Source organism: Raphanus sativus, chromosome 1, assembly GCF_000801105.2.
Source record: "Raphanus sativus cultivar WK10039 chromosome 1, ASM80110v3, whole genome shotgun sequence".
Classification (NCBI taxonomy): Eukaryota; Viridiplantae; Streptophyta; class Magnoliopsida; order Brassicales; family Brassicaceae; genus Raphanus; species Raphanus sativus.
The window spans coordinates 2,513,689-2,536,668 of NC_079511.1; the positions used below are offsets into that span (position 1 = coordinate 2,513,689).

General features: G+C 38.2%; 7 protein-coding genes across 8 annotated transcripts; 4 read left to right on the top strand and 3 right to left on the bottom strand.

The window, feature by feature from the left end:
* Positions 1-3,988: 3,988 nt before the first annotated feature.
* Positions 3,989-6,467, top strand: LOC108810138 (COBRA-like protein 6). Its single transcript, XM_018582271.2, has 6 exons — positions 3,989-4,276; positions 4,391-4,470; positions 4,938-5,394; positions 5,497-5,641; positions 5,725-6,005; positions 6,091-6,467. The coding sequence occupies exons 1-6, from the start codon at positions 4,210-4,212 to the stop codon at positions 6,375-6,377; spliced, it is 1,317 nt and encodes a 438-aa protein (XP_018437773.2). The 5' UTR covers positions 3,989-4,209; the 3' UTR covers positions 6,378-6,467.
* Positions 6,468-6,610: 143 nt separating this feature from the next.
* LOC108806902 (cell division cycle 5-like protein) lies at positions 6,611-9,875 on the bottom strand. The gene is given in 5 exon segments (XM_018579115.2): positions 6,611-7,106; positions 7,219-7,500; positions 7,712-8,973; positions 8,976-9,456; positions 9,557-9,875. Coding segments are annotated over 5 exon segments (2,559 nt in total). The 5' UTR covers positions 9,734-9,875; the 3' UTR covers positions 6,611-6,749.
* A 131-nt stretch (positions 9,876-10,006) lies between these two features.
* LOC108815771 (U2 small nuclear ribonucleoprotein A'-like) lies at positions 10,007-12,451 on the top strand. Its single transcript, XM_057004292.1, has 7 exons — positions 10,007-10,151; positions 10,224-10,264; positions 10,553-10,682; positions 10,760-10,965; positions 11,120-11,278; positions 11,543-11,701; positions 12,156-12,451. The coding sequence occupies exons 1-7, from the start codon at positions 10,010-10,012 to the stop codon at positions 12,159-12,161; spliced, it is 843 nt and encodes a 280-aa protein (XP_056860272.1). The 5' UTR covers positions 10,007-10,009; the 3' UTR covers positions 12,162-12,451.
* Positions 12,452-12,618: 167 nt separating this feature from the next.
* Positions 12,619-15,278, top strand: LOC108839092 (UPF0725 protein EMB2204-like). Its single transcript, XM_057004287.1, has 8 exons — positions 12,619-12,897; positions 13,068-13,575; positions 13,759-13,790; positions 13,880-13,949; positions 14,029-14,163; positions 14,248-14,541; positions 14,617-14,703; positions 14,809-15,278. The coding sequence occupies exons 2-8, from the start codon at positions 13,570-13,572 to the stop codon at positions 15,157-15,159; spliced, it is 975 nt and encodes a 324-aa protein (XP_056860267.1). The 5' UTR covers positions 12,619-12,897; positions 13,068-13,569; the 3' UTR covers positions 15,160-15,278.
* A 1,169-nt stretch (positions 15,279-16,447) lies between these two features.
* Positions 16,448-18,106, bottom strand: LOC108846848 (universal stress protein PHOS34). Its single transcript, XM_057010765.1, has 5 exons — positions 17,866-18,106; positions 17,654-17,757; positions 17,453-17,571; positions 16,917-17,011; positions 16,448-16,673 (listed from the first exon to the last, which is right to left on the bottom strand). Exons 1-4 carry the CDS (start codon positions 18,065-18,067, stop codon positions 16,921-16,923), a joined length of 516 nt encoding a protein of 171 aa, XP_056866745.1. The 5' UTR covers positions 18,068-18,106; the 3' UTR covers positions 16,448-16,673; positions 16,917-16,920.
* Positions 18,107-18,271: 165 nt separating this feature from the next.
* LOC130508677 (probable ubiquitin-like-specific protease 2B) lies at positions 18,272-21,087 on the top strand. 2 transcript variants are annotated; one of them, XM_057004298.1, is made up of 6 exons: positions 18,272-18,544; positions 18,864-19,267; positions 19,365-19,458; positions 19,560-19,597; positions 20,121-20,511; positions 20,733-21,087. In XM_057004298.1, the coding sequence occupies exons 1-6, from the start codon at positions 18,403-18,405 to the stop codon at positions 20,765-20,767; spliced, it is 1,104 nt and encodes a 367-aa protein (XP_056860278.1). In that variant the 5' UTR covers positions 18,272-18,402; the 3' UTR covers positions 20,768-21,087. The 2 variants fall into 2 exon arrangements, with proteins under 2 accessions (XP_056860278.1, XP_056860283.1); XM_057004303.1 differs by having other exon boundaries at positions 19,368-19,458.
* A 98-nt stretch (positions 21,088-21,185) lies between these two features.
* LOC130508681 (universal stress protein A-like protein) lies at positions 21,186-22,836 on the bottom strand. Its single transcript, XM_057004310.1, has 5 exons — positions 22,601-22,836; positions 22,389-22,492; positions 22,188-22,306; positions 21,653-21,747; positions 21,186-21,411 (listed from the first exon to the last, which is right to left on the bottom strand). The coding sequence occupies exons 1-4, from the start codon at positions 22,800-22,802 to the stop codon at positions 21,657-21,659; spliced, it is 516 nt and encodes a 171-aa protein (XP_056860290.1). The 5' UTR covers positions 22,803-22,836; the 3' UTR covers positions 21,186-21,411; positions 21,653-21,656.
* Positions 22,837-22,980: the final 144 nt, after the last annotated feature.

The window sequence follows — 22,980 nt, forward strand, 5'->3', positions numbered from 1 at the left end:
TAGAAAAAATAGATGAAATACTTATATACACAAACTGGTATCTTTTGGGTTGTAAGACTTGTTAAATTAAATTTATTTAATTATGTTCTACGGAAAAAAAAATCATCTTCTACGGAAAATAGTATAAATTAAATTTCACGTTAAACAGGTTATTATACTTCATCTAGAACCAATACCTTTCGATTGACTGTATGAGGAATGCGAAGTCTACGCATTCTAAAAAAAAAAAAAAAAAGTCTACGCATTCTAAAGATAACTACATTATTTATAAATGCAACTTCTACTTTTATGAGTAATTCGAAAGTTCTACGATTTCGAAATCTACACACAACTCAGAAGTTTACACATGGTAGAAACTGCTTATGGAATAATTGTCTCTTATTTACGCAATGTATAAAGTACATTCGACGGATAAGAATAAAAATAAAAATATTTTCGAAAATATGGTAAGTTCAGTTACAAAATATTCCAAAAATATTTAGAAATCTTTTTATTTTCCCAAAATGTATTTCACCGATTTTTTGTCAAAAATAAAAATAAAAATTGATATTCATTTATTTTGATTTAATTTCAAAATTTGATTTTCGAAAAACTAAATAGTAGACAGCTTTCATTTATTTAAAATTATGTTAAAAATATATATATGTAGATATTTAAATTATAATCTTAGATATATTTTAATTTATTTATTTTGGTTTAGATATTAAATCAAGTTGTAGAGAACTTATTTAAAAAAATGATATAAGATTTTATAGTATTAGAAGTAAATATTCTCCATCACCAATATTTTGTATTGGCTTTTGAAAAAATATTTTATGTAGAGTATATTATGTGATATTTTCGATCAAATTCTTCACATAAATGTTGGTGCATTCTTTATTTGCTGATGTCCATTTTGATGAACTTGGCTAGTAACTTTGAGAATGAGATCGATCATCTGCATCAGAATTAGACCATAGCTCAGATTAGTTTGAGCTTGACAACTCATCAAATAATTCCATCATTGGTTTGATACCCATGGAATTATGGATTGTGGATTTGTGGTCTTCTGCATTTTTTAATGTTACTAATGATCCCTAATAATGCCATGTTACATGGTCTTCGATTTCACCAATTTAATAATAAATTGTAATATCTCGGTTTACTAAAACCGGTTTGGTTTGTCTAATTAATTTTTTTCATCAGACCAAAACTCAATTCTTTTATTCACTTTAACCTAACCGGTGTATAAATTATATAAGTATATCTATCTCCTTCTACCTAAAGCCAAGCCGTCATCTCTTTTTTCTTATCTTATCTTCTCTTATTTTCCTTTTTTGCCTTCGCATGGTTCTACGTTATTCCTTCAAATCTTCTTGGTTCTCTGTTTATATGTACAAAAAGACATTGCGTTCATCGTCTCCACCACTGCCTCTTGCAAACTAATCACCACCGGATTCATCGTCCATAGAGTGATAAAGTCATCTTACTCTTGTTGATTTAATGTAGTGGTACCGAGACGTGGAGGAGAGAGCGACGTCGGAGCTGCCGCTCTTCACCATCACTCGATGCTGGAATATATCCACTGGAGATCCACACCGTTACCATATGAGCCGTACCAAACCACCAACGTCGAGAGATCCGAGCAAATGAGATCACTATGCACTCGTGCTTGCACACTAAGCATTTTCTTCTCCCAAAGAAAACTCGTATTCTCAAGAGATGACTGGTTTGCGGGTCACACAATGACATGGAAAAACAAAATGTTTTGATTGGATTTTCAACTTTTTCATTTAATGACATGTCAATCTTTCAAATTCTTAAAAATCTGACATGTCAATCTTTCATTTTCTAGATAATTATCCGCGCTACGCTGCTGTGCTTTCATATGTTTTATTTGTTATTATGTTTTTATAAAATAAAATTATTTTAAATAAATATTTTAAATAAAATATCAATATATATGTATTGTGATTAAGCAAGAAGATAAATAAAATATGTGATGTTATAACACGATTTTGGTAATTTATACATTTTCTTAAATATTATGTCTAGTCCAATTTGCTTTAGGAAAATTCTTTCAGATAGTTTTTTCTAAGTTTTTGTCACAAAATAGCATTCAAAAAATAAAATGACCAGAATAGATTTTTAATTTTAAAATTTTTAATTTTAATTTTTTAATTTTTGAAACTTAAAACTCCATCTCAAAACACACCTTAACTTTAAACTCTAAGTCTAGATTAGTTAATCCTATTTAAATGTATATTTTCCCCTGTAATAAAATTTCTTTTGGTCATTTTCTTTCTTGAAGACTATTTCCGTGAAAATAAACTAAAAATGGTTATCCGAGAGAATTTCTCTTTGTATTACCCCCATTAAACTTTTTTATTTTCTAAAATAAGAGAAAGTCGATTTTAACTTTTCTATATTTTTTCTTTTAAATTTTACGATTTTAATTTGTCTAACATTTCTATATTTGTTATAGATACGTAATTACTTTCACGTAAATCTACTGTGTTATCAATGTTTTTGAAGTTGCTCCAGCCCTGTTCTCTTAGTTACTACCATTCTTTGAACTTTCATCCATGTCGTACCAGTAAACAACTTCATTTTTGTTCTTAGTACTCATTCACATGTATCTCTTTTTCTTGTCTCCAAATCTACATATAATTTATCAGCATAGTTCACCTTTTTTTTAACACCAGCATAGTTCTCTTACTATCCATTTTTATTGGACTGATTTTGTGTACAAATGAGTTTGGGTACCTTCTCACATTTTGCTTCTAAACTTTGGATCCAACCATACTTAGACCTTCTTACAACTATTTTCCTTCTCTGTATTAAATGAGCAACAGATGTAAGCTCCGTTGTGGACCGTGGAAGCGCTTGAGAGACGGATGATCCCGTTCACGGCTAGCTACCCGGATGAGGCTCACGTCCTCCTCCCTTCACCATTATAGTTGCAACTGTTTCAGTTTTTTAAAGTTGAATCGCAACAATTATAAAAAAGCTGAAGTTTAATGACAAAACCAATCAGGTTGGTTAGTATACTTGAACCGTGAAACACTCACGTTTTGCCTTGTTGAGTTACTCTTATAGAGAGATATCTATCTCCTTCTGAATCTGGCCAGAAAAAGATAGAAGAAAAAGGATGATATACCTTCAAAGACTCAAAGATAGAACATGATACTAAATTCATGTATGTGTGAGAAGTGGAATCGTCCGAGAATTAAACCTTGGCGTGGTCTATGAAACCTCAAAGTATTGAATATAGTGTCTCAATTTTGCTGATGTGTAAACTTATGTGTATGAATAAAATGTTTTCACTGGGTTTTCAACTTTTTCATTTATTGACATGTCACTCTCTCATGTTCTTAAAAATCTGATGTGTCATTCCATGGAGAGAACCTTGTGTTATTACTGTGTGGATTAATTATGGTTTTCCCGAACGAGAATTCCAAAGAGCGCGTGAAAAGAGCCTTTTTGACGTTGACGCTCATGAAAAACGCATCTCGTTCTGACACATTCTTTCTACTACTTAATTAAATTCTTAAATCTTTTAATTTTATTTCTCTTAATCCCCACCACTTTGGTCAAAACTTTTAACTGCATGTGTATAATTAATTATACTCGTAATTTAAAGATTGCTTCTCTCTGAATGAATCGATGACCATACGATTTTCTGGTTGCATTATCAATCAAAAGATATACGTAGTTCAAACGAAAACGTTACTAACCAGCAACTGGATTGTGTGCTATGGTTTAAATACTATGAGTCCCTAATATCATTGATTTTTTTTTCGTATTCCATAACAAAAAATTACAGGAGAGCAATCTAAACGTAAAGAAGATAACGCGAAGCGTTAAATATAACCTTATATAATTAATGCCTGCCGGTATCATTGATTTGTAAGGTAAACAATTTTATTTAGCAGCTAAATAGCTAGAGATAAGTACTGAAAAAAACCAAAAATAGAAAGGAAAGATTTAAAGAGAGTTGTTAACAAATGCAAAAACTCTTCGTTCAACCACTAACAGTCACTAAATCACTTAACTCTTGAGACTTTTATCTCTCTCTCTCTCTCTCTCTTATTCCCAAAGCCAAATCAAAATCTAAGGATTCTACAAAATAAAATGGTTCTTATTTATTTCGTCATCGGAATCTGAAAATTTTCGACGTGATATGTTTCCTTTCTTCTAGTTTGTTCATCCGCTTGTTACACAAAAAAAATGGGTGCAAAGCTAAACCTTGTGTTTGCCGTCACTATCATTCTCGTCACAATCTCATCACCCTCACGTAAGTATTTTCATTTCATTTTTTTTCGTAGAATGTAAGTTATGCAACATTTGATTTGATTTTGATTTTTTTCAGTAAGGGTTTTTGATTATTAGTGATAAAAAATGGTTGCAGATGGGTATGATCCTTTGGATCCGTTTGGTAAAATTACCATCAAATGGGATCTTATTCTGTCATCACCTGGCCATCACACGGTATCTCGATCTTCTTAAGATTTCTTCTCATCTCCTCTGTATGAGTTTTAGTTTATACGTAAATATAATTATTCAGGATAGAGACGATTAGTTTCTTTATTCTTGGGAGAATCTGGGTTTATGATCAAATACTACAGAGATATAACAAATTACAAAAGAACATTGATAAATATAAAAAAGTACTAAAATAGTGTCCGAATCTTCAGCTTGAGACAAAGAAGTTACTCAAAAGTTTGTTCTGTTTCCTAAAAAGTTGGATTCATCTTTTACCTCTTGACGTTTTGTTAAGTCTCATCATGTAATGATATAGTCATATAGCCCTTGTTCAATGAGGATTCGAGTTATGTATAATTGATATTTCTAACTAAAGATTAAAGATTATATGTTCTAACTATTGATAACTATTTACTAGTAAAACTCTAGACACTTTTAAAAACATATGATTACTGATACAAAAATGTTGCTAGGTACAAGTAAGACTAGAGAACATGCAAGAGTACCGCCACGTGGACAAGCCAGGATGGAAGCTGAGTTGGCATTGGGAAAGCAAACAAGTGATATGGGACATGAGAGGAGCTGAGACTACAGAGCAAGGCAACTGCTCAGCCTTTGCCTCGAGCGGAACACTACCTCACTGCTGTCTCACGCGACCAACCATCGTCGACCTTCTTCCCGGTGCTCCTTTCAACTCTCAAGTCTCCAACTGCTGCCGTGGAGGCGTCTTGACTGCTATGTCACAGGACCACACCAACCACGTCTCTGTTTTCCACATGACCATCGGAAGCTTCCCTGATGACTCTGGAGAGTTCACTATGCCTTCGAACTTTGATATAGGTGTTCCAGGTTATAGTTGCGACAATGCTACCACCGTGGCCCCTACTAAGTACAGTACTGATAAGGGTCGTCGCAAAACGCAAGCTTTAGGTAAATAAACTCATCTTCTTTCAAATGAAATCATTCTTGACGTAAACTGTTGTATCTTTTGTATGGACTTAACATGCATTAATTGTGTGGTGTTGAGAGCAGCAACATGGGAGGCAGTGTGCGTGTACTCGCAGTTTCGGTCATCACAATCACCAAAATGCTGCGTTTCACTCTCTGCCTTCTACTACCGAAACATTGTTCCTTGCCCTACATGTAGCTGCGGCTGCTCTAGTTCTCATTGCGTCAAGTAATGATTTTTAACAGTTTTTTATGCATAATGTCATGCACGATAGCCCTGTGTTATAACGTTCTTGTTGGTGGCTTGTTCAGGCCTGGTGAGATGCCGCCATATCTGGAACAGAAACATGATCCAGAGGAGGAAGTACCGCCCGTGGTGGAGTGTACGAAACATATGTGTCCGATACACATCCACTGGCATGTTAAAGTGAACTATAGAGAGTACTGGAGGGTTAAGATCACAGCAACGAATCTCAACACGATGAAGAACTACACTGACTGGAACTTAGTTGTGCTTCATCCCAACTTGAAAAGCGTAGAACAAGTCTTCAGTTTTAACTACAAATCCTTGACACCTTACCACAACGGCATCAGTAAGCAGCTCCTTGTTTAAAAAAAAAGTTAAAACATTTATTTTCCTCAGATCATTACATCTTCTTCTTGGTTGTTTTGTTTCAGATGACACAGGGATGTTTTGGGGAGTCAAGTTCTACAATGATGTGTTGCTTCAAGCAGGGAAGATTGGTAATGTGCAAACAGAGTTGTTGTTAAAGAAAGATATGGGGAACTTCAGTTTCAGAGAAGGTTGGGCGTTTCCAAGGAGAATCTTGTTCAATGGTGATGAATGTGTTATGCCTTCTCCAGATGATTATCCGAGGCTGCCCGGTTATGCTTCTTCCTCCTCCTCTGCTGTTTTCAGCTTTGTTACAATCTTATTCTGTTTTCTCCTTCATCTATTTGTTTGATTGAAGCGTTTTCATTGGACCTGCACTGTGTTTTTGGCCTTTTCAAGAACAACGGTTTGGTTAAGAAAGCTGATTTTTTTGCATGAAATTCTTTACGCTAGATTTTGTTTCAAATGATACATCTAAGATTTTCTTTCTGTTCAAAAAAATCTCTAGCCGAAACTAATTTTTTTAGTCAAGAGATCAATCACATAACTTGAAAGATTGTGTACAATTAAAAGGGAGATCTGACGTATTCAAACTTCTTGACCATTGCAAAGTATACAAAAGAGCATCACATCCTTTACAAAGTCATTTTACTCATACAAAGTCAAGCTGCGTCTCCTTAAAACATGGAACCAATACAAAACTCAAGTACGTAAAGATTGATGTTTACGCAGAAGCGTCCATGGAAATGGCTACGTCCACTTCCTCTCCAGTGGCTAGTTTAGCTTCTTTTGGTTCGTGAGAATCCTCAACGACATCCGCCTGTTTCAGTGCTTGTGCTCGGAATCCGACCATTAACTCCTCTGCTTTTTCAAGCGTTGACAACAGCTCCCCATAGCGTGCTTGCAGTTTCCGCTCCGTCTCCTTTTGCTTTATCACTTCTTCCTCCAGATTCTTCTTCCTGAAAGACGCAGCCATCTCTTCTTGCCTCTTCAATGCTTTAAAGCACTCCACTTCTGTTCCACCAATCTCAATCTGCTTTAGACTCGCCTCTATTTGGCTCCACACAGTCTCTGCCCTTTTCTGTCAAGTAAACAAATAGTGTAATCATTAAACATTACACCAAACTAAAGAGTGATTCAACCGTTTAGTTTCAGCTTTAACATAAAGGTAATGTGGACTGTAATTACTATACCTCATGACCCTTTGTATAAGTTTTATACTTAGCCTTCATGTGTTCTGCCTTCTTCTCATCTTCCTCCATCTTTTTCTTCGCATTCTCCATCTCCACTTGCAACGCTGCAACTTTCTCTGCCTTCACGGCAACACTTGAGGGTCCGTAGGCATTTCGAGTGGGGAAGTACATGATATCCTTTACGCAATCGTCGTGAGCTACTACGAACTCGTCAAATGTCTTGCTCTCGTTTCCCATTGCCGCGCAAAGAAATTGTGCCTCCTCCTTAATCATTTTGTCAGCCTACCAAACAAAACACGGACAATGTACATTATAGATCCACTATCTTATACCAGATTAAAGATGTTGCTTAAAACCAAGTGCGAATATACATTCATGTGCATAATATCTATCAAGCAACCTATCCATCCATAAACTAAGAGCAAACTAAGTCACTCAAGAGGTAGCTCAACTAAACAACAAAGTAAAATGAGATAAAGGAAGATATTCATACCTCTAGGAGTTCATTTTCCTCAAAGTCTTCAATTGCAGGAACTTGAGAGCCAGAACTGTTAGCACGGTTCTTGGCTCCTTTCTTTTTCTCAGCTTTCTCATCAAGAGGATACTTTGCATTATCATGCTCCAGCAACTGTAGAAGCTCCTCTCTTACCATTTCATCTGCAACATCAACTGAACTAGGAGGAACAACAGAACTTTTATCTCGGTTCGCTGAAAGCAAAGAATTCCTAATTAGTTCCAACGAAGCTGCTGGAGGTCTAGGAAGGTCTCTCTGCAAAACCTTGGACCTTTTCCTAAGGAGGGCTTGGTATCTTGCTTCCTCCTCAGCCTTTTCCCTAGCTATCTTGTCTGACATGTCTTCCTCAATTTTCTCTTCTGGCTCTTCACTTTCTTCCGGAGGAGGTTGTGCAACTATATGGTATTCATTCTTTGGCTGAGGAAGCCCAGTCAGACCAGAGCGTAAGCTCATCCTAGCTTCCTCTCGTCTCTGCCTCTCAAGTTTTGCACTTTCGTGCATGTCCATATCTTCATTTATGTGAAGTTCATCCCTGAAGGGAGTACCTCTGGGTGTCATAGCAAAAGAAGAACCCTCCCTTGATGGCGTCCCACCAATTCTGGGAGTAAGACTAGCACCACCAATTCTGGGAGTAAGGCCAGCACCACCGGGCGTCATCGATGGGGTCAACATTGGATTAGGCGTTTGAATCTCTTTCTTCCTCGGAGTGACCCCAGTAAAGTCAGAAGGGTGCAACTCAGGATTATCTCCTCCTAGCAAAGGTGTCTGAGAGTCTCTCAACCTAGCCAGATTCTCAGCTTCCATCATAATAGCATCACCTTTACCAGAAGGAGTTCTTTGAGGCGTCCTCATGGGTGTCGTTCCTTGCCTTGGTGTTTGCGAGTAATTCGCCAAAAGCGCACGAGTAGCAGCACTGCCTTCAGTCAGCTCCTCATTTTCCGCAAGAAGGTCACTAGCATACCCCATCTTCGCAATCTCCTCAAGCTCGTGGTCTGAAATCTGCGGTGGTGGTAACATTAGCTTTGACCTCTTCCTAACAGCTTCCGGATCATTCAGCTTGTTCGCTTGCAATATAGCCGCCGGAGCATCCCTTCTCTCAGCAATCTTGTTCCTCGCAACATCTTGCCTGCGTAACTGCGCTTCCACATCAGCCCTTCTCTTCCCTTCAAGATCCTCAATGGTGGTCGGAAACTTCACTTGGTCAGCAGGACGATCTTCATCCGCAGTGTCATAAAACCCGCGGGCGCCCTCTTCTCAAAAGGAATCTCCGCGTTATAATCAATCCCCTTTCGCTTCCTTTTCCTATGGCTGTTACCAATCCCAGCAGCTTTCAACTCTCTCCTCTTCTGCAGAGACGCAAGCCTTCTAGCTTCCTCCAGCTGCTTCTCTCTAGCTTTCCTCTTCGCCTTCTTTCCCCTAGTGTTAGCCAGCCTCGCCCTCGCTTCCGAAAGCATCTCCTTTTCGTCTTCGTCCATGTCCACAGGATCAGGACGAGCAGGCTTCGACTCCGGATTGGGATCAATCTCGCCGGGACGCAGCTTCCGTGGATCGTCCGCTGCTTCGTAATTCTCGTCCTTAGTGCAAGCTGCATCGAGAAGCTTCTCGTACCTCTCGAGGCACTGAGACGGTGTTCGTCCCACAATGGGAGCGATGGTTCTCCACTGAGTAGGTAGAAGCTTCGCGAGATGGAGAAGCTTCTCATCTTCTTCTCTGGTCCATTCAGTCTGCATTCAAAATCACATAACTTAGTTTCTAATTCAATAACAGATCTAAACTTAGTTCTTCACTGTTTCCTAGATCTAGAGAAGCGACTGAACCACTAACCTTTTTGATAGAAGGATCGAGCCACTCGTACCAGCGAGCTTTACACTGTTTGGCAGACTTGCGAACAAGAAGGGAGGAGATCCGAGCCCATTGGTTCTTGCCGTACTTCATGACGGCGGCTTTGAGGATCTCATCTTCGGTGTTCTTCCACACACCTCCTTTGATCATAATCCTCATCTTCGCTCAACTGTTTCTGGTCCACGACGCCACTCAAGCTTAAGGGGGATATGAAGCTAATCCTCGCGCAAATCGGCAGAAGGAAGAACAGAGAGGGAGCGAGCGAGAGAGAGAGAGTAACCCTAGATTAGGGTAGAGGAAGAAAAGATTGAATCTAGTACGTGTCCTTTTGTTTTAAACTGTTTTTGCTAAAGTAAAGATGACCAAATTTTATTATTGGCCCAATTAAAAGCCCAATGGGCTGACATAATAGTAGTAAAGAGACATGTGCGTTTTATGAGTTCTTCGTCACTATGCGAAGAGCAGCAGAGAGCGAGAAGAAGCAGTGAAACCCTAATGGTGAAGCTCACGGCTGATTTGATCTGGAATAGTCCTCATTTCTTCAATGCCATTAAGGAGAGAGAGTTGGAGCTACGAGGTAATCTTGTTATCGTTCCCTTTACTAACCCTAAACGCATCTGCTCTTCGCTAATCCTTTGTTTTGTTGCAGGCAACAAGATCCCCGTGATCGAGAACTTGGGTGCTACTGAGGTACCTTCTTGCTCTGCTTTTTGGCTACATGTTCTATCGAGTTTCTTTGCTTCATTGTCTGTCATCATTTCAAGACGAGCTTGTGGATTCGATTGAGTGTTTTTAAGTCTTCCTGTTAGGTTTTCTGCTTTCAATTTATTATGAAAATTCATTGAAAGGAACAGTCTTTGATATGCTATTACATGTTTAGAACTCTTACTAGAGTCAGTCTTCTCTGTGAAAGTCTTCCGGTAAGGTAAACCGCATGTTTGAAGCTCTGTTAATTACCTTGTCTTGTTATGCTTGCAGGACCAGTTCGATACGATTGATCTATCTGATAATGAGATAGTTAAGCTAGAAAACTTTCCCCTCCTCAACCGCTTGGGAACTTTGATCATTAATAACAATCGGATCACCCGGATAAATCCTAATCTTGGAGGTAACTAACTATCCTAATAAAACGTGAATTTTTTGAATACATTATATATATATCTTATGGTTGTTCTTCTTCTGCAGAGTTCCTGCCTAAGCTGCACACTTTGGTTCTTACAAATAACAGGCTTGTGAATTTGGTTGAAATTGATCCCCTTGCCTCCATTCCAAAGCTTCAGTACCTTAGTTTGCTGGATAATAATATCACCAAAAAGCCGAATTATCGCCTTTATGTGATTCACAAGCTAAAATCACTACGAGTACTTGATTTCATCAAAGTCAAAGCCAAGGTGAGGGAGGATCTTATTATGTGCCACTGCTTTATCCACTGTGTCATCCTCGCTTTTTTTCTAAAATGACTGCTTTTGCTGCATCTCACGGTGCTAACCATAATATCATCCTGAAACGAAGACCTTTTACCTTACGAACACTGTTCCATTACAGGAGAGAGCTGAAGCTGCGGCTTTGTTTTCATCTAAGGAAGCAGAAGAGGAGGTTAAGAAGGTATCTAGGGAGGAGGTTAAAAAAATGCCAGATGCTACGGAAGATTCAGAGACTCCAAAAGTGGTGGCCCCAACACAAGAGCAGATTTTAGCTATCAAGGTGCGGTTGATTATATACCGAAATTGGGTGGATGAATTTTTCAGCTGAGTAGCGTAGGGAGGTACAATACCACAATTTAAGATCTTTCCTAGATAGAAACCACAAAATCTCGAGAAGGAATGTTTCCTGGGGTTGTTGAAAGAAGAGATAAACTAGGACCTGGATAGGACATAGCATCATTTACTGATTTTTTTTTTTTTAATATTAAGTGAAGGCTCTGCGTTTGATAATAATATTGGTTACTTCATTTCCATGATGTTCCAGGCTGCAATTATCAACTCCCAGACGATAGAAGAAATTGCCAGACTCGAACAGGCTTTGAAGTTCGGCCAGGTTCCTGCAGGCCTGATAGTTCCTGATCCTGTTCATTCCAACGTTGCCACAAAAGACGGGAAGCCTACATCTGGTGGTGATCCCATGGAGGTAGAGTTCTTTCTTATCATGAAATTTTACTCCTTTTACTTTCAGCTTAGACAAACTTTTTAGGATTGAGATCTAAGTAGTCCATTTTGGAGTTTGATTACATTCATTGTTGTAGGTTTTTTAGTTATCCGAACTAGTGTGACTGACAGTTTTGATTTCTTTCTTCATTCTTTTTTACTTTTCTAGACCAAACATAATAAAATACTTCGCTTGAACTGTGATTCTGTGAAAAGGCTAAGCGAGAACCAATATCTGTAATTTCTTAGAATTTGGAACTTGGAAATAGTATTGTGCTAGGCATTAGAGTTTAATGTTTATTGTGCGGTAAAAGTCGTGAAGAAATTAGGATGTCTATGCGATTGGTTTGCTTGACAGGTCGATGCTGCTGTTTTATTTTCATAAAAAAGCATTCTCATGGTTGGATTGTGTACTAAAAACTCTCTGCGCCGTGCAGGAATAGGAAATACGGCAGTTGCTCCTCCAGTCGTGGTTGCTGCTCTGCTAGAATGCTCTCAGCAATTATTTCTGACAAGCTTCACGATCCTGTTAGGTTCCCGTCACATGCTAGGAAAACTGTAAACTACTGCTCAAGAGCCATCTGTTTCCGAACCCTTGAAAAGAATATCATGTAAAAGATTGTAATCTTTAGTCTGCACACATATTTCCCAAAGCTATTTTCGCGTTATACTCTTCTCAGATTTATTTGGCTTAATCAATGTATCGTTTTAATGGGAAACTTGATTATAGATAGATGCAGGCCATGTTTAAATCATCACCATATTTTAAAAAATAAATAAAAGATGAATATGAGTACAGCACAGCACATATCTTGAGCCTGAGACTCAGCCAACCAATATTTCTGTAGCTCTTATTAATTTTTACATTCACACCAATGCTTTAAGAAGTAAGCAGCTGGATTCTTTGCTTTCCGCTTCCATAGCTTCACATAGTTCACAAACTTACACTGATGGATTTGATATCCCTTTCGCATATGTACATATCTCCTGAGAAGCGAAGAGATAATTGGATAACTCGGTTAGACGGACCACTGACATTGATAAAAAGCTAGAGATATAAAGGTATCAAGGAAAATCATTAGGATAATAATATCACCAAAAAGCCGAATTATCGCTTTTTATGTGATTCACAAGATAAAATCACTATGAGTACTGGATTTCATCAAAGTCAAAGCCAAGGTTGAGGATCTTATTATGTGCTGCTTTATCCACTGGCGATCCCCGTTTTTTTCTAAATGCCAAGTTAAAAATTACTGCTTTTGCTGCATCCCAAGTTTTACACGGTGCTAACCATAATATCATCCTGAAACGAAGACCTTTTGCACCTTACAAACACTCTTTCCTTACAGGAGAGAGTTGAAGCTGCGGCTTTGTTTTCATCTAAGGAAGCTGAAGAGGAGGTTGAGGAGATTCAAAAAGGGTCAGATGCTACCGAAGAACCACAGACTTTAAAAGTGGTGGCCCTAACAGAAGAGCTAAGTTTAGCAATCAATGTTCGACTATCTATGTAATGTTGGATTAAGCTTGAAAAAAAAAAGAAACATGAGAAATAAGTTGGATTAAGCTTGGAAAAAAAAGGAAACATGAGAAATAAGTTAACTCCTAATCCTACCTGAGTTATGGTTTAAAGGATTAGGAAAATATCAAATATGAGTTTAGGTAATTTGAGTTATATATAAGGAGATGTATGTGTGTTGCATAACTTAGTGAGTTTCGTGACTGTGTGAGAGCTTAAAGTTTTTGAGTGAGTTTTTCTTAAGAGATTGATAAGAGAGTTATTTTTATTATTGGGTTTTATACAATTCGAGATTATATATACCTTCATCTGGTGTTATTGACGGTTCTGATCCCATGGAGGTAAAGTTCACATTATGAAATTTCTCTCTTCTACTTTAGCTTAGACAAGCGTTTTTAGGATTGAGATCTAAGTAGACCATTTTGGAATTTGGAACTTGGAAATAGTATTGGGCAAAGTATTAAAGTTGATGCTTATTGTGCGGTAAAAGTCCTGAAAGACTATTTGATTGGTTTCCTTGACAGGTTGATGATGATTACTCTGTGGAAAACGATCCGTAAGTGTCTTCCACGTTATCTAGGGTTTAGCTTCAATTGTTTGAGGGAGTCTTGATTGAATTTTTTTTTTTTTTTTTTGTGAATGAAGGATATATCACCCCGAGCTGATGATGATCGATTCACAAGGAGACTCTTCCGTGAGTGATCGTCCATTTGATGTAAGTCTTTAAGCTAAATTCAATTTGTTTTTTTCTATTGATTTAGAAACCTAAATTTGATATCTTTTTCCTTAATTAGGGCTTTGGTGATTTACCCATGTCTGACACAAAGTTGATGCACTTTAACTATGAGTACCATGTTCCTGGTTATCGAAATCGTACCTTGGTCTATCGTTATGCCGAGTTGGGGATTCATCGTTACAATCTGTTGAAGGTAATAATCATATTTTAAATCTTTTTCCACTCTTTTTTTTATCAGTTTATTATTTTCTCATATTTTGAGATTATATTTTTTCAGGGTACTGACTGGATACTCTTTAACTTAAAAAGTTTCAACAAAGGAACAAATCCTTGTGCTGCCCCCTACTTTCTTACCATGGAAGCATTTGATCCAGTTTCTTGGCAGTTACAACCATTCCAGGCTCTAGTCTGTGAAAAAGCTCTTGGTGTTTTAGATATCTCGGTCGACATAGCTAGACCTCGAGATTTAGAAGAGCCGCCTCCACTTTGCGAACAAGGCTGCGAACTTAGTTTACCTTTGCCTCTCTGGCCCTCCTCAGAGATGATAACTGATACTCAGCATTTTTACATGGTAAAAACAATTTATTAACACCTATTATACAATTCTGTTTTCCTCTATTTTTTTTCATTGGGGTTTCTTTTGTAGTTGGAGGAACATGAGCTCCGAAACACTCCTTGGGTTCGTTTGTATCTGGATCTTGTACATTGTACCTCGAGTAGGGGTATGTCTGAGGTAAGTTTTTGTTTTCTTTTTTCTTATTTGCAATGTTGTTTGCTTAATTACCTATCTGATGATCATGAAACTTAACTATTTTTGTATGTGTTTTTTTTTTGGCAGAGTCAGCTCTCGGATTTCCATATTCTCCAAGTGACTATTGGAAGTCTCGATGATGCAGAGCCACCGAGAATCAACTCCACAAACGCTGTCGTTTACATTGTCTACAGAGACTTGGTCAAGTTTCGGGGTGGTAAGCCTTCTGAGCTTAGAGCAATCATTAGACGTGTGTACGACGAGTCTACGAGGTCATTGAGTATCCAGGGTAAGAACTGGAACCCTTCTGAGAAGAAAGAAAAGAAGAGAGAGAAGAAGAAAAATAAGAGATTTGCACCTCTCAAGAAACGTTTAGGTGTTTGGGGAGCCTGGCGTTTGAGGCTCGATGTCTACAGGAAACGAACGCGCACTCGTTGATCAGAGTGATTTATCCGAATACTACTACTATGTTATTATGTGTTTTTTGTGTGTTAAGTGGATTAGTCTTTGCATGTTGTTTAGTTCAGCATTTATACTTTTTTTTTCTTACAAAAAATTGACTTTGTTATGCATTCATCTATTTTGTCATACTGTGTCTGCAATTTGATAAAAAGACTATAATGATTGGTGACCCGGCATTCTTTTTCTTTTAGAGGAACATTGGGTTTCAGATGTGTATCATTGAATGTATCAAAAAGATCTCTGCACACTGATGCGTAAAGTGGTACGATGAGATTTAAGACATCTCTTTACATGATATCAATCATTCTTCAGATCATGTGGTTACTCTTCAGATTGGATTGCCTAACTCGGTGGATGATGATTCGAACACAACTTCTGATCATCATCAGAAAGTAGGTGTCCTGTCCTGTGGTTTTTCTACTCTATGGCAGGTTGAGGGTGTTCTGTTTGAACCTGTTAGAAAAACCCAAGATGCCATGTTCTTTTTTAAGTCACCTGATGGGACGTGGATGCCATGTGCCCCTAAACAGTCTGGTGTCTTTCATTCAGATTACAATGCAGGATTTAGCAGAAAAAGGGCTCGCCCAAAAGGTATGTATGCATTTGGTCTGTTTAATATCCATCATGGTATCATGTTTAAATTGTTACTTTTATAAATGATCTGTTTAATATCCATCATGGTATCATGTTTTTGTTGTTACTTTATAAAGTTTAACCTTAACCCACCTCCTCTAAAAGGCTTCTTTGTATCTCGCTGAGAGTTCATGATGTACCAACTTCTCAATCTTTTTTTTTCAATTTCTCCATTCAGAGAACTACGTCTCTTGCGAGTCTCAGATCAGTTGACAGTAATTCCATGTCTATCAAGTCATATACTTGGAGTGGTTTAGGGGAAAGCGTATCCGAAAATGCTCAAAATATAGGAAGCCAGCAGCAAGATAAAACATCTGCTCCTGTTCCTTTAGTAACAGAGTCTACCAAGGCTCCTCTATTGATTTGTTTCTTAGAATTGGGAACTTGAAGACGGTGTAGGTTAAAGGTATTACAGTTGCTGTTTATTGTTCGTGAAGTCCTGAAGAAATTAGAATGAGTGACTGTTCGATTGGTTTGCTTGACTGGTTGGTTAATGCTGCTGTTTGATAATGCACAAAGAATTTCGAAATGCTCTTTTTCGTGTGATAGTTTCATCTCAGTTTTATGTTAGCGTCTTGTCGATCAGTGTATCCATTTACTGAGAAATGGTAAGAAATCTAAGAGAGAGAGATGAATGTAAACCTTCTGACTAAACACAATTCAATTCACACCACATGTTAAAAAGAAAATAAAGATGAAGAAGAGTGCATGCAAAGACATGCACTGAGCTAGCCAATGTTTCTGTAGCTCTTATTTATTTTCACTTTCACACCAGTAACTCTTTGCTTTTGCTTCCATAGCTTCACAATAATTCACAAATATGGTTCTGATATCCCTTTGGTATATGTACATGTTTCCTGAGAAATGAATATGATTGGATAACTCGGTTAGATAGACTGACTATTTGTGTACCAGAAATAGAAAATAGGATGCTGTAGACGGACTCTGACATTGATAAAAAATATGGAGATGTTAAGGAAAAAACTATTGTTTCCACATGAAAACAGAGCATGTGGATTGATAAGATTAATGACAGTTACGAAGGGTGAACAGTCAACTGAAAGCGTCTGACATAGTCAGCAAGAAGATAAGAGTTCTACCTGGTTATTCGGAAGAATCCCCTTTAGGTTTAATAACCACAACAGGGCAGTGCACATGGTTGGTGCAGTAGTTGCTTACACTTCCCAAAAACATCCTGTTGAAAGAAACAGAAACTATGGATTAAACAACACACACCAATATGGATTTCAAAACGAGGAAAGACAGTATTTGCTGGATGATGGGGAAAGAATGCTCTCTAAAGTACAAGTTAACTTTTGTAACCATGCCAAAGAAGCTTAATGATTGATATTATCTCAGTTCTTCCGCTAGCAGAACAATGCTTAATGTTAGTTGTTCCATTTCTCTCAACATTGATGTTTACTTGCTACTTTTTCTGCATAGTAGATCAAACATGTTGCAAAAGATAATATAGCTCCTACCAACAAATAACCAGTAAGTAGCAACTTTAAACCGCGTCTAGTTTAGCAGGATATTTTCCTAACTACTTGGCCAAGCAAAGATGTCAAGAGACAAGTCATTCAGCATAGCAACCAAGGATCAAACGCCTTGAATTTTTTTATTTGTACTGTAGTACCTCTTAATGCGGCCATGAGCCCGAGAGCCGATGACAAGCAGATCTGCGTGCAAATTCTCAACAGTCTCGCATATCTTATACTTTGGATCACCAACCACCACTTGCGTTTTCACATTCACCTGAGAGTATATCATCACAACTTTCCTCATCAATCAGCATCATCTAACATATACACAAGTAACATATTTCACATGTACTCACCGGTCTATCTGCAAAAATCAGACGAGCGTGATCCATGATGGTGTCTGTGATCCGTTTCTGGTGTTGTTCGATCGCAGAGGTGAAAGCAGGAACCTCTAGACCACCTTCATCGCAATGTTTTTTTTTCCAGAGTCAACTCAACAAACACAAATATAAAGATCACATATTATACAGTCACAACAAGCTCAGTATCATTAGTAAGGAGACTTAACTGGGACCACCGAAAGGGATGGTTCCGGGGCTAACGCCTGCGGCGACAGAAGGCGAAGGCTGGACATGGAGGACGACGAATGATGAATCGGGAGAAGGCGATGAGAGCTTGAGGTTGTCCAATGCCCACCTCAGAGCTTCCATGCTCACCTCGCTTCCATCTACCGCCACGACAACGCAAGTCAAGCTTCCCGACATCTCCATGACTTCTTGAAAAAGAAACTCAATTTTCTCTTCTCTGTTCCAAATTATGTTTCAGTTTGTATGATTCAAAGATGTTGTCCACGTCTCCACTTTTTTAAAATGAGTTCACGGCGAATACAAAGGGGTATATCTGTCATTTCACAAGGAATAGTTGTTAATAAGCGATATAAACATACATACGCGCGTGGAGTACAGACGCGGTACCATTCTTTGTTTGAGTTGTTTTATTTTCGCGTCTCTCTCTATCTCTCACTCGACCTTTCGATCCCCGATCGCGATCTCCGATCTCCGGCTTGGATTGTCCTGTTTCTCCCCGGCGAGGCTTCCTCGTAGCGATGAAGAAAAAAAGCCTTGACGTCTTCGATTTCAGCGAAGAGGACGAGCTCGCCGAGTCCGCTTCTGGAAAGCTGTTGGAGAAATTCGCAAACCCTAGCCCGTCCATTTCTCCGGTTCTCCAACGCCAACGGATCCAAAGCTGTAAGTTTCTCCCCTCCTTCCTTCTTCCTTAAGCTCCACACGGTGATAATATATCGAGATTTCCCCAGCGGAGACGAGCTAAGCTTACCTGAGAATGATTTTTAAACTGTTTTAGTTTTTTTTTTTTGCAATCTAGTGTACAATTGAGTGAACGTTGCTTTGTTTCTAGAGTATGTGAGAGAGATAGTGATGCTAATGCTGGTGTGATTCTACGATTTTTTGGTGAACAGTATAATGATCTTTGACCTAGGACACTGTTTGGTTGGGTACATGTTTGTATCGTATGTGAATGCTAATGAACATGGTTAATTGCTTTCAGTGTGCCAAGACAAACCTGATCAGAAAGAAGAAGTGGAGGAAGGTGCAAGTTGTGCAGAGGCTGCTACTGCTGTAGTCGATGGTCATTGTGAAGATGCTCCTGCTTTAGTAACAGAAGCTGAGGATTCTACTAGAGACCATTTGATCGAGTCGGATGTAGATCATGTTAATCATGGATTGGCGTTTGGTTTGAGTAACGATGATCATGCAAAAGAAGCAGGTGTAGATGATGATAATCATGGATTGATGTTTGGTTTGAACACTGAAGAACATATTAAAGAAACTGAAGATCATGGACTGGGAAGTTTCTCTTGCCAGCCAAGCGCGGAAAGTTTTTACCCCGAAGCTTCATCTTATAGTCAACCCCAGCTGAACTCCCCCCTTTCAGACTCTTCTTCGTCCAGTGTATGTAAATATATCTTGTATTGCTTTTTTTTTTATTTGTATGCGAGAAAGCCTTCAAAATTTTAGATTGCAGTTTTAACCTATTTCATATTTGCAGGAGGAGGAGCAAACTGATATGATGTCAGCTATTGATGAAAGTTTGAGTGATCGATCCGCATTGAGTGACGATTCTGATTCGGAAGGTGATGAAGGTACATGTTACAGGCTTTTCATTCTATTTACTTAAATGAATGCCTTGATTACCCTCCGACGTCTAACTTGATGCTGATTTCAATGTTATATCGGCTGACAGATTGGATGGCTGAACGTTGCTTGGATGATATTGAAAAGGTAACGAGTTTCTTGTTTCTTGAGCAATCGCTTTAAAATTTCTGCCAGAAGTTTTCAAGCCTTAAGGCCATGGTCGTGGTTGCAAAAAGATAAAATTGATTTTTTTTTTTTTGCGTCGTTCAACCCCTATATGGCGTGATACTAATTTGTGTTATTTTTTTTTGTGGTTGAGTTTTGCTTGTTTTACTGCGTTTTTCTTCAGCCTGGTTAAGAATCTCTTCATGCATGGTTCTATGATTCTTGCATCTGTGTTCGTTCATAATTCAGATTGTGGTTTATATGTGATCGTCTTTCTTTAGTTCAGTTTTTAAATATTCACTTTGTTGTTAGTGAGGTTCTAAGATTTCATGACAACGCTTATAACACGATCTGGAATATGGCTATTCTTCTTTGCAACGTTTCTAATGGGGCTATTTGATAGATTATTGGTTATATTTTTTTAGTAGTTATGGATATTTTTAATAGTGCTTGAATATACAATGTAAGATTTACAGATTGTCAAGTGACGCTATCTATTTTGCAGATCGACAGAAGCACGACTGTTATCATGATTCCAGAGTATGTTGTACTTAAGGATATGCCTTCTGCTGCATCTCTGGTCATCTTTTCCTGCAATGATATCAATCATTCTTCAGATCATGTGGTTACTCTTCAGATTGGATTGCCTAACTCGGTGGATGATGATTCGAACACAACTTCTGATCATCATCAGAAAGTAGGTGTCCTGTCCTGTGGTTTTTCTACTCTATGGCAGGTTGAGGATGTTCTGTTTGAACCTGTTAGAAAAACCCAAGATGCCATGTTCTTTTTTAAGTCACCTGATGGGACGTGGATGCCATGTGCCCCTAAACAGTCTGGTGTCTTTCATTCAGATTACAATGCAGGATTTAGCAGAAAAAGGGCTCGACCAAAAGGTATGTATGCATTTGGTCTGTTTAATATCCATCATGGTATCATGTTTAAATTGTTACTTTTATAAATGATCTGTTTAATATCCATCATGGTATCATGTTTTTGTTGTTACTTTATAAAGTTTAACCTTAACCCACCTCCTCTAAAAGGCTTCTTTGTATCTCGCTGAGAGTTCATGATGTACCAACTTCTCAATCTTTTTTTTTTCAATTTCCCCATTCAGAGAACTACGTCTCTTGCGAGTCTCAGATCAGTTGACAGTAATTCCATGTCTATCAAGTCATATACTTGGAGTGGTTTAGGGGAAAGCGTATCCGAAAATGCTCAAAATATAGGAAGCCAGCAGCAAGATAAAACATCTGCTCCTGTTCCTTTAGTAACAGAGTCTACCAAGGCTCCTCTATTGATTTGTTTCTTAGAATTGGGAACTTGAAGACGGTGTAGGTTAAAGGTATTACAGTTGCTGTTTATTGTTCGTGAAGTCCTGAAGAAATTAGAATGAGTGACTGTTCGATTGGTTTGCTTGACTGGTTGGTTAATGCTGCTGTTTGATAATGCACAAAGAATTTCGAAATGCTCTTTTTCGTGTGATAGTTTCATCTCAGTTTTATGTTAGCGTCTTGTCGATCAGTGTATCCATTTACTGAGAAATGGTAAGAAATCTAAGAGAGAGAGATGAATGTAAACCTTCTGACTAAACACAATTCAATTCACACCACATGTTAAAAAGAAAATAAAGATGAAGAAGAGTGCATGCAAAGACATGCACTGAGCTAGCCAATGTTTCTGTAGCTCTTATTTATTTTCACTTTCACACCAGTAACTCTTTGCTTTTGCTTCCATAGCTTCACAATAATTCACAAATATGGTTCTGATATCCCTTTGGTATATGTACATGTTTCCTGAGAAATGAATATGATTGGATAACTCGGTTAGATAGACTGACTATTTGTGTACCAGAAATAGAAAATAGGATGCTGTAGACGGACTCTGACATTGATAAAAAATATGGAGATGTTAAGGAAAAAACTATTGTTTCCACATGAAAACAGAGCATGTGGATTGATAAGATTAATGACAGTTACGAAGGGTGAACAGTCAACTGAAAGCGTCTGACATAGTCAGCAAGAAGATAAGTTCTACCTGGTTATTCGGAAGAATCCCCTTTAGGTTTAATAACCACAACAGGGCAGTGCACATGGTTGGTGCAGTAGTTGCTTACACTTCCCAAAAACATCCTGTTGAAAGAAACAGAAACTATGGATTAAACAACACACACCAATATGGATTTCAAAACGAGGAAAGACAGTATTTGCTGGATGATGGGGAAAGAATGCTCTCTAAAGTACAAGTTAACTTTTGTAACCATGCCAAAGAAGCTTAATGATTGATATTATCTCAGTTCTTCCGCTAGCAGAACAATGCTTAATGTTAGTTGTTCCATTTCTCTCAACATTGATGTTTACTTGCTACTTTTTCTGCATAGTAGATCAAACATGTTGCAAAAGATAATATAGCTCCTACCAACAAATAACCAGTAAGTAGCAACTTTAAACCGCGTCTAGTTTAGCAGGATATTTTCCTAACTACTTGGCCAAGCAAAGATGTCAAGAGACAAGTCATTCAGCATAGCAACCAAGATCAAACGCCTTGAATTTTTTTATTTGTACTGTAGTACCTCTTAATGCGGCCATGAGCCCGAGAGCCGATGACAAGCAGATCTGCGTGCAAATTCTCAACAGTCTCGCATATCTTATACTTTGGATCACCAACCACCACTTGCGTTTTCACATTCACCTGAGAGTATATCATCACAACTTTCCTCATCAATCAGCATCATCTAACATATACACAAGTAACATATTTCACATGTACTCACCGGTATATCTGCAAAAATCAGACGAGCGTGATCCATGATGGTGTCTGTGATCCGTTTCTGGTGTTGTTCGATCGCAGAGGTGAAAGCAGGAACCTCTAGACCACCTTCATCGCAATGTTTTTTTTTCCAGAGTCAACTCAACAAACACAAATATAAAGATCACATATTATACAGTCATCACAAGCTCAGTATCATTAGTAAGGAGACTTAACTGGGACCACCGAAAGGGATGGTTCCGGGGCTAACGCCTGCGGCGACAGAAGGCGAAGGCTGGACATGGAGGACGACGAATGATGAATCGGGAGAAGGCGATGAGAGCTTGAGGTTGTCCAGTGCCCACCTCAGAGCTTCCATGCTCACCTCGCTTCCATCTACCGCCACGACAACGCAAGTCAAGCTTCCCGACATCTCCATGACTTCTTGAAAAAGAAACTCAATTTTCTCTTCTCTGTTCCAAATTATGTTTCAGTTTGTATGATTCAAAGATGTTGTCCACGTCTCCACTTTTTTAAAATGAGTTCACGGCGAATACAAAGGGGTATATCTGTCATTTCACAAGGATAGTTGTTAATAAGCGATATAAACATACATA

Excerpts from the sequence above, each read along its gene's own strand:
- LOC130508677 (XM_057004298.1), top strand. The coding sequence starts at position 18,403 with ATGAAGAAAAAAAGCCTTGACGTCTTCGATTTCAGCGAAGAGGACGAG. Across the intron at positions 18,545-18,863 it reads ACGCCAACGGATCCAAAGCT|TGTGCCAAGACAAACCTGAT; the intron begins GTAAGTTTCTCC and ends AATTGCTTTCAG. Across the intron at positions 19,598-20,120 it reads GCTTGGATGATATTGAAAAG|ATCGACAGAAGCACGACTGT; the intron begins GTAACGAGTTTC and ends TCTATTTTGCAG.
- LOC108839092 (XM_057004287.1), top strand. Across the intron at positions 14,542-14,616 it reads ATACTCAGCATTTTTACATG|TTGGAGGAACATGAGCTCCG; the intron begins GTAAAAACAATT and ends TTTCTTTTGTAG. Across the intron at positions 14,704-14,808 it reads CGAGTAGGGGTATGTCTGAG|AGTCAGCTCTCGGATTTCCA; the intron begins GTAAGTTTTTGT and ends TTTTTTTGGCAG.
- LOC130508681 (XM_057004310.1), bottom strand. The coding sequence starts at position 22,802 with ATGGAGATGTCGGGAAGCTTGACTTGCGTTGTCGTGGCGGTAGATGGA. Across the intron at positions 22,493-22,600 it reads CATCCCTTTCGGTGGTCCCA|GTGGTCTAGAGGTTCCTGCT; the intron begins GTTAAGTCTCCT and ends ATTGCGATGAAG. Across the intron at positions 22,307-22,388 it reads TGATTTTTGCAGATATACCG|GTGAATGTGAAAACGCAAGT; the intron begins GTGAGTACATGT and ends ATATACTCTCAG.
- LOC108810138 (XM_018582271.2), top strand. The coding sequence starts at position 4,210 with ATGGGTGCAAAGCTAAACCTTGTGTTTGCCGTCACTATCATTCTCGTC. Across the intron at positions 4,277-4,390 it reads CACAATCTCATCACCCTCAC|ATGGGTATGATCCTTTGGAT; the intron begins GTAAGTATTTTC and ends AAATGGTTGCAG. Across the intron at positions 5,642-5,724 it reads TCTAGTTCTCATTGCGTCAA|GCCTGGTGAGATGCCGCCAT; the intron begins GTAATGATTTTT and ends TGGCTTGTTCAG.
- LOC108846848 (XM_057010765.1), bottom strand. The coding sequence starts at position 18,067 with ATGGAGATGTCGGGAAGCTTGACTTGCGTTGTCGTGGCGGTAGATGGA. Across the intron at positions 17,758-17,865 it reads CATCCCTTTCGGTGGTCCCA|GTGGTCTAGAGGTTCCTGCT; the intron begins GTTAAGTCTCCT and ends ATTGCGATGAAG. Across the intron at positions 17,012-17,452 it reads GCTCATGGCCGCATTAAGAG|GATGTTTTTGGGAAGTGTAA; the intron begins GTACTACAGTAC and ends TTCTTTCAACAG.
- LOC108815771 (XM_057004292.1), top strand. The coding sequence starts at position 10,010 with ATGAGTTCTTCGTCACTATGCGAAGAGCAGCAGAGAGCGAGAAGAAGC. Across the intron at positions 10,152-10,223 it reads GAGAGAGTTGGAGCTACGAG|GCAACAAGATCCCCGTGATC; the intron begins GTAATCTTGTTA and ends GTTTTGTTGCAG. Across the intron at positions 10,966-11,119 it reads TCATCAAAGTCAAAGCCAAG|GAGAGAGCTGAAGCTGCGGC; the intron begins GTGAGGGAGGAT and ends GTTCCATTACAG.